We start from the raw sequence: 9,095 nt of genomic DNA, 5'->3' as shown, positions 1-9,095 counted from the left end.
GTGTCATTCCCCTGCCTGCCTGTGCCCTTCAATATGCCCTTGGCCAGGCTCTGCTGGCCAGGAATGATTTTTGAGCATGTGAAAGTACACATGCAGTGCAAACTGTACACACACAACAGAGAGCGGCTTCACCGATATCTGTTTTTGTGCAAACACAACATATGAGTTTTTTCCCTGATAGGGAGGAAGAGGAGAGAGGAAAGACGCAAACATAGCTCAAACGTGAGGAGGAATATCACACAATCAAATGCTACACTGTAAAACTTTTCACTGTCAAATTACAGCAAAGTCTTACAGTGTATAGAGGCCGTCAGTGAGAATAAAAGCAACAGAAAGCACAAGATATAACAGTAAGACAGTAAGACGGAGAGAAATATAAGCCATGGCACATGAAAAGTAGGACATGTACTTATACAATAAGGATACTGCCACACATCACATATGTTATATATATATATATATATATATATATATATATATATATATATATATATATATATATATATATATACACTACCGTTCAAAAGTTTGGGGTCACTTAGAAATGTCTTTATTTTTCAAAGAAAAGCACTGTTTTTTCAATAAAGATAACATTAAATTAATCAAAAATACACTCTGTACATTGTTAATGTGGTAAATTAATATTCAAGGTGGAAGTGTCTGGTTTCTAATGAAATATCTCCATAGGTGTATAGAGGCCCATTTCCATCAACTATCACTCCAGTGTTCTAATGGTACATTGCGTTTGCTAATCGCCTTAGAAGACTAATGTCTGATTAGAAAACCCGTGCAATTATGTTAGCACAGTTGAAAACAGTTATGCTGGTGATATAAGCTATAACTGGCCTTCCTTTGAGCTTGAAGTTTGTAGAACAAAATTAATACTTCAAATATTAATCATTATTTCTAACCTTGTCAATGTCTTGACTATATGTTCTATGAAATGTTCAATTCATTTGATAAATAAAAGTGTGAGTTTTCATGGAAGACACGAAATTGTCTGGGTGACCCCAAACTTTTGAACGGTAGTGTATATATATATATATATATATATATATATATATATATACACATTGTCTAAGTACAGCAATGCAAGTGTACTGAGTGGGGACTAATGGTGATACTGAGTTAAAGTACATATTTATACTGTATATCTCTTTTTTAAACACACATGCGAAGTTGATGCAAAGCATGAGTTTCAAGAAAGACCATGCAGGACAATGTCATGCTCGACTATGCCCACTAAAATGTTAATACTTGTGTTTATGTTCACAGTTTTAAACCAGCAGCACATCAACCACTGACTCAATCCATCACTGAGACATGTAAGAGTTGTGTGATGTTTAGATGCCACGGCTCTCACAAGAAGTAGAAAGCAGCATTTCTTTCCAAATGTGTAACCGTTAATAACAGCAAACAGAGCTTATATACTTTACAACTACTTTGGAACTGTCGACCCCATTTTCAACTCAATGTGAGAGGAGCACTTCTCAGTAATCCAGGAATCAACGAGATCCCTCGAGGGAGCACCTCCATTGGCCATCCAGAGCCAACACATGCCTTCAATTGATGCCACTCCTCCTCTTTCTGTTTATGTTTTATATTTTATTTTTCTCAAAGGCAACAAAAAGATTGAGGAAATTAGAGTGTGGAACAACAGAGCAATTGATTTATTCTGCTTTTAAATAATTCTCTCTCTCATTCTCTCTCTCATTCTCTCTCTCTCTCTCTCTCTCTCCCCCTCTCTCGTTGTTGCAGCTCCACGCGCACAGTCGCGTGCCATGCCTGTCAGTGCGTCCTTCAGCAGCTTGTAGCGTAATCAGCTAGTTACACATTCCAGGAGAGAGGGAAGGAGTGTGTGCGTGTGTCTCTGTGTGTGTGTATGTCAGTGAGAGAGACGTCCTGATGGATTATTGGATGTACCTGGTTGTCCATTACGCACGAGGAGTCTAATTTCCGGACCTTATTTACTATGGATTGGACAAGCTGATGTTAAAAGTGACAACTCAACCGCGCAATCAGAGAGGTAAACCAGATGAAATTAATATATATTTAGTTTTAATTGTGCAGAACAAGTGATGAATTCATGCATCGCTAATTCATCACTTGTGGCTGTTGCGCCGGTTTACTGAGGGTCTGTGAGCCAAATGCCCAGAATGCACGTTGGCGGATGAATGTATTTGTATAGTAACAGTTTAACATTCAAAACATAATGTAAATCAAATGTATAGACTGAAACAAAGTTCAGCTTTATTAAATTCAGAAGGAAATGGTTGAATAAAACTAACATGTGCTACTTTAAGATGATGCTATCAGTGTATTGCCATACTAGTGATATGATCCATGATTATTAACGCGACTGTGCTGATGTTCACCAAGTTGCTCGGACGTGATTGTACGCCTACAATTCTGAAAAGCATCGATGTTTAGAGGGTCAACATACTTGAATTAAATATGATTAAATATATATTAATACATATCTATAATTACAGTATCTTAAAATCTAAGAGAAATTACAGATTTTATTGTTAAAAAGCAAGTTATATTTGATGTAACTCCACGATAAGAACAGGAGAGCTCCTGTAAATATGTCATTGTGCCCCGTGACGCACCCACAGTTAAACATGAAGTTTCTGTCACCAGGAGAGGGAGAAGAATGGACGCCGCGGGAGACATGGAGGCCACTTCTTTACCGTTTTCACTGACCACCGACTGGCTGGAGGACGGGAACGAGACGGTTGTGAATCAGTTCCAACAGCCGGACTGGCAGGTGGAGAATAAACATCAGAGATCAAACCACGGAGGCGTTTTAGGAATGCTTTGAATATCCGAAATGTTTTACATCCCTGGCACAAACACAATAATAATGAAATATTTTGAGGCAGAATGTTAGACTATCTATTCAATTTAAAATTGATTTTTTTCCACATTTTATTGTTCTGCTTCCCTTTGAATTTCTCAATGTAGCGACACATTCTATATATTTTGTGTGTGATTTTTTTAAACAATCCTTTCTTCTTCCTTTCCTTATATCTCCTCTCTCTCTTCCTCCCTCCCCTCTCCTCTCCTCTTGTGTCTCCTCTTCTCTCTTCTCCTCTCCTCTTGTCTCCTCTTCCTCCCTCCCTCCCCTCACCTCTCCTCTCGTCTCCTGTCGTCTCCTCTTGTCTCCTCTCGTTTCCTCTCCTCTTCCTCACCTCCTCCTAACCTCTCCTCTCCTCTTCCCCACCTCTTCCTCTCCTCTCCTCTCTCAGGTCGCCCTGTGGGCTATAGCCTACTCCCTCATCATCCTGGTGTCCATCACTGGCAATGTAACAGTGATCTGGATTATTCTCGCTCACAGGCGCATGAGGACCGTTACCAACTACTTCATCGTCAACCTGGCCTTCTCTGACGTTTCTATGGCAACTTTCAACACTCTTTTTAACTTTGTTTATGCGCTTCACAACGACTGGTACTTTGGCCTGGGCTACTGCCGATTTCAGAACTTCTTCCCCATCACGGCCATGTTTTCATCAATATACTCGATGGCTGCCATCGCAGTGGACAGGTAAGAAAACTAGGACCACATCCAATTTAATTTCAATATTTTAACATAATATTTCTCAAAGTTGAATTCCAGTTAATTATATGCTCTCATCCGAACACACAAAAATGAACCTGAGCACCTCAGAAACTGTTTTGTCCCAAACACTTGACAGCAGATCATAAATGGGGCGTTTCACAATATGAGGATAAGTCCATTGCATTATGCAAACAGTTTAAATATTTGTTTTAATATATGACCATTTACTGATTCATTCAACCTCTTGGTATGGAAACCAAGCAAGCAAATAACCTACTTAACTGCTACACTACTACTCTATATTTGATATATTAATCTTTTTTTTTCTTTATGGATTTTAAATGTGGTGAATGAATGTGCTTAACATACGGTCGATAAGTGTAAAATACCCTTAAAAAAACTATGTGTACGACCATATGTTGTTCTTTTAATGGCACAACATGGCCTTATAATATAATATCAGCCTCTCTTTCAGACGGGGGTTTGTCCTTTGAGGTTGGATACTGATACTTGATATCACTTGATATCACTTGATATCACTTGATATCTGCAGCAGCAGCAACTGTTCCCCCAGTTCAAAGGAACACGCTGCATGAAGGAGAAATGGGTCAACAAGCAGCAGAGATACAGATGTTATGAATGCGTACTGGAGCATGAACCCACAATCTGTTACGTCTTTAGTCAGACGTATATAATATACGCCATACGCTAGGATCAGACCAGTTGTTACATCTTCTTATACATCAATAATTTCTCCTCAGTACTTTCCAATTTGTAAGATGGTCAGCCTTCGTGGTTTTATGCAGGCATTTTATTTGCTGTCAACAGCTGCAGCAGCAAAGCAGAAAACACTGAATTACAGTAAACATATTAAGAGTGAAACATAACCTTCAACACTCCTAAAAGTGTTACCTCCACAGGTGCGTGGTTTGACTTGTGCAAACCAAAACAGATTTAAGAGCGAACTGGAAATACAAATTAAGGTTTTCTCTTTTCATTTATGCTCCACTTACTGCCACACATTAAAAAAAGTATATTTTAATGCAAATAATTGTATGCAAGATAATGAATTTTTTTACTTTAAAGCAAAGAAATAGGGGAAAGAGCAGAAGCCATTTAAATCAATTCACACTGATGGTCCTGAATAATTCAAAGAAATAATTCAGAGATCAATCATTTGATTTTGATAGTAATACAACTGCAATGCTGTTAAGAACATTAATATAAATGCACTGGACATGCCATGCTGTCAGTGACAGACTGGGTTCATACGTTTTACATCCTCATGCATGAAGGTTTTGTTCTTGCACATCATATCAATACACACAGTAGCTTTCATCGATGTCAGTGAAATTGCATAATCACAGTTAATACATCCCTGTTTCATAATTCACTCAGTCAAGTCCAGTAATATAAATATTTTTTTTGATTCCATAACATCATTACGACAGATATACATAGGATATATTTTAAGCTTGATGATAAATGACAATTCCCATTTCCTCTTTGTCTGTATATTTAGATTTTGTCACATGCAGGGAGCAATGAAATATTGTGATTTCAGGCCAGAAGCAGCCCTCTCTTTCATGAAGCTGAGCACCTGCGCTAAAGTTGACAGAATCAGTGTAGTCATTTTAATAACATTTCACTCAGAGACAGGGCTTCAATTTTTAAGTGGAAGCACTTATTGAATTAAAGTCGATGGAGCCTTCATTCATTCTAATTCGTTTTAAATGACAGGATATTCAGATCATAACGCTTTTTAGGTTAATAATAACATGTTGGCAGGATGATGGATGACAAGGAAAGCACATTTTCTCCTTCAAACTTTAATTGAATATACATTCTGTGTATTGATAAATCATTTTGTTTAGAGAGCTTAATAACCGTGAGTGACGAGATGTACAATCATTGTCAATCGATGGATGAGTGGGTGGATTTTCTAATATAATTCAATCTTTACTGTGAACAATCTGCGGCACAGATTCCCCCCCCCCCCAGAGGATCCTTCATAACGTCACTCTGGTTCCTGTGAGTTAAACATCAGATGTGTGTGTAAAAGATGGATATGAATGAATAAACCTTTTTAAATGTTCTTCCAGGTACATGGCCATTATCCACCCTCTGAAGCCCCGCCTCTCCTCCACCTCTACAAAGGTTGTGATTGCCCTGATTTGGATTGTAGCAATATTACTGGCTTTCCCTCAGTGCTACTACAGCGTGACCATATTTTACTACCCCAGAACCGTGTGCATGGTCGACTGGCCGGACGACTATGGAGGAACACATCAACTCAGGTGAAAGAACAACGTTGATGATAAAACACACACAGACAGTGGCATTCACAACAAATCAGATGTGTCATATAAAACCACAAATCAACACTAAGATGGTGTCTGTATGATTGATACGCTCAATGCTGAGGGATTTATATGGGTATGCAAATACACAAGAAGTTATTATAATAAACATTTTAGATAATATTGGCTTGTGAGCATTATGTGCATGGTGCAGATGGTGCCTTCTGTATGCCTTTTTATTGGCTTTTATAAAGGATTATTTTTCCTATTTTCACCTTTCAATTATGAAAGAAAAATCTCTGAGAAAAAAAGAAAAATACTCACATTTGTCAACTTGATTGGAATTTCATATCGACATTACAGAGATTCAGGCTTTTGATTAAAAACACCAGAAAATCATCCTCATCATGATCTCAGGAAATAAAATACACATACAGTAACTTTTACAGTAACACTTTTCTATGAAGACAGCACAATGGAATGAGTCCAACATACACTGAGACGCTTCCGGTGAACTCAGCCAATCAGAGTGCAGTCTGGGGTGAAAAGAAAGAGGGAGGGGCTTCATAACTTCACATGACCTGAAACCAGTAAACAATCAGCTTCACTTTCTCTCTTTCTCTCTCCCTCTGCAGTTACCAGTTCGCAGTGATATTGCTGATCTACCTGCTCCCTCTACTGGTGATGCTGGTGACCTACAGCATTGTTGGCCAGTCGCTGTGGGGTGGGCACATCCCCGGAGAGGCGACAGACCATTACCACGGCCAGATAACAGCCAAGAGAAAGGTCACACACTTAAACATCTTATACTGTTGTAAACTACAACTCACCTCATTATTATCACAATACTCAGATAACCTGGGATAAGTTTATTATAGCTGGACTGAACTAGGAATTAAAAATATGGCAACACTGACTTTTCTTCTCGCTGTGATTTCTCATAGGTGGTGAAGATGATGGTTGTTGTTGTGGTGACCTTTGCCCTTTGCTGGTTTCCATACCACTTTTACTTCATATTGGGATCAATTAACAGAGACATTTATAAACAACGTTACATCCAACAGGTTAGCAGCTGCTCTTCTGTCCGTCATTAATTATGTTTAGTCTGATGTATTTATTTACTGGGGCGTCATGTTTACTTTCTTTTTCAGGTGTACTTAACCATATTCTGGTTGGCGATGAGTTCGACTATGTACAATCCCATCATCTATTGCTGTCTAAACCAAAGGTAAGATATATATATATATATATATATAATATATAATATATATATATATATACATATATACATTTATATATAAATATATATATATCAATTTATGTATATATATTCATACATAGAAGCTATATAAAATATATATACATATATTCATACACAGAAGCTATATAAATATATATGTATAAATATATAAATATATATATAAATATATATGTATAAATATATATATTTATATTTATATATATATTTTTCATAAAAGCTCCTCAGGTTCCGGTATCCTAAGACAAAAATGGCCAAAAATCCATTCTCCTCCCTCTCTGAAGGTTTCGTGCTGGTTTCCGCCACGCGTTTGTTTGGTGTCCCTTCATCAAAGTGTCGGAGGAGGACAGGATGGAGCTGCAGCACACCAACACCTTCAGAGTCACCATGACACGCAGCCACCGCAAAGACAGCACAAACACACACACCTCCATCAGAACCAACAACACCTTCGACGCAAACGTGGCTGTCAACACCGAGGTACACGCGGAGAGAGAGGCTTGCGTGCAGCTAAAGAAACAAATACCAACAAAAGCGTACGGCGTAGACGACACACGTGCAGAGAGGAGGCCGAACAACACGACATCCCCGGCTGCCAAACTTGTGGAGCACAACCCTTGACTAGCGAATCAAATCATGGAAGAGAGCATCGATGAGAAGGTAACAGGGTTTTTTTCTATAGCAACAGAGATGATAATAAATATACTTTATTTATAGCCAATAAAGACAGACGAGAGCCTGCCGACAGAGTTGAGCAAACTATGGTAACATTCATCATCGTGGAACACCTTATAGTGAAGAGTGTTCATTGGACCTGACGTGGGACAAATAAGGTTCTTTGTTAAATAGGAATATAAATGTATGTGACTATAAAGATATGAGCGTGTGAAAATATCGGTATTTATAAAGTAGAAACACCTTGATATAGGTTTTTTGTTGCTTTAATAGGAACGTCTGTAAATAACTCCCTCCTTCATTCACTACTTTCACTGAGTCTCCTTCCTTCTCCCTCTTATCATCTACACTCTCTTTCTGCGATCACTTTTTACTAACTTTTTCTCTATTTCTGAGAAGACCTGTATTTGTGTGTAGTTACTGGTTTTCAACAGCATGGAATGGACGAGCAATCCACTGGCATCAGCAGCAAGCCTTAATAATGTTGTTTCAGTGTGTTTAGTCTTTTTATTGCCAAAGACAAGGGACTTTAAAGATACTGCCTTTTTATCATAGGGACCATTTCTATTTAATGTATTCATAATCATATATACACCTGTATATATATTCAGCATTCAAAATCAACAAGTGAGGGGATCAACGTTTTGATGACGTCTCGTGAAAGAATACCTTAATGCTGCTTTTAAACCGTAAATGAAGTCAACTTTCCATCCTCATCTAAAGGCTACAGAATTAGCCATTTATAGCTGTGGAGTATTTACTGAACATTTGAACAGCTAAACACAAGGTAGAACTTCCTGTGTTAAAGTATAATACCACCAAAGACTAACTGATTATCCATTTTAGAAGGAGCATTGGCCTCTCCCTTATTTCATAGACTTGGCTGGATCTCCCTCATCATGAGTTTTATCACAAGCACGTACCAGTTACAGTGCAGCACTTATTTAAAAAAAAATGTCACATGGTGTGCATTTATTAAGCATGTTGCTCATATATTGTGAGTTCATTGGTTCATACAGCTGTATTGTATATGTGTAGCCCAGATTAAAAAGTCAAAGTGCTGCCACGTAGAACAATGTCATGTCAAATGTAATCTATTGAGTATATCAATGTGAAACATGCAGATGAAGTGGAAATATAAATATATGACTCCTCATATTATGTTGTAAATACTGTAGCCTGTTAGCTGTGACATATTGCAAATGTTAAAAAAAACAACCTTTGATTCCTTATCACAGGTTCGTCATTTGTGGCTTCAATAAATGTTAACAATAAATGTGAATGATAAGTATGTGCCGTC

The 9,095-nt window shown here is 37.9% G+C and overlaps 1 protein-coding gene across 1 annotated transcript; it reads left to right on the top strand.

The window, feature by feature from the left end:
* Positions 1 to 1,829: 1,829 nt before the first annotated feature.
* tacr2 (tachykinin receptor 2) lies at positions 1,830 to 9,086 on the top strand. Its single transcript, XM_056413636.1, has 8 exons — positions 1,830 to 2,026; positions 2,644 to 2,770; positions 3,252 to 3,547; positions 5,665 to 5,859; positions 6,498 to 6,648; positions 6,807 to 6,926; positions 7,014 to 7,090; positions 7,405 to 9,086. Exons 2-8 carry the CDS (start codon positions 2,657 to 2,659, stop codon positions 7,739 to 7,741), a joined length of 1,290 nt encoding a protein of 429 aa, XP_056269611.1. The 5' UTR covers positions 1,830 to 2,026; positions 2,644 to 2,656; the 3' UTR covers positions 7,742 to 9,086.
* The last annotated feature ends 9 nt before the right edge of the window (positions 9,087 to 9,095 follow it).

Source organism: Pseudoliparis swirei, chromosome 4, assembly GCF_029220125.1.
Source record: "Pseudoliparis swirei isolate HS2019 ecotype Mariana Trench chromosome 4, NWPU_hadal_v1, whole genome shotgun sequence".
Lineage (NCBI taxonomy): Eukaryota > Metazoa > Chordata > Actinopteri > Perciformes > Liparidae > Pseudoliparis > Pseudoliparis swirei.
This window is presented reverse-complemented; position numbering and strand designations above follow the sequence as displayed.

Coding starts and splice junctions, on each gene's coding strand:
- tacr2 (XM_056413636.1), top strand. CDS start 2,657: ATGGACGCCGCGGGAGACATGGAGGCCACTTCTTTACCGTTTTCACTG. Junction 5,860..6,497: donor GGAGGAACACATCAACTCAG/GTGAAAGAACAA, acceptor CTCCCTCTGCAG/TTACCAGTTCGCAGTGATAT. Junction 6,927..7,013: donor AACAACGTTACATCCAACAG/GTTAGCAGCTGC, acceptor TTTCTTTTTCAG/GTGTACTTAACCATATTCTG.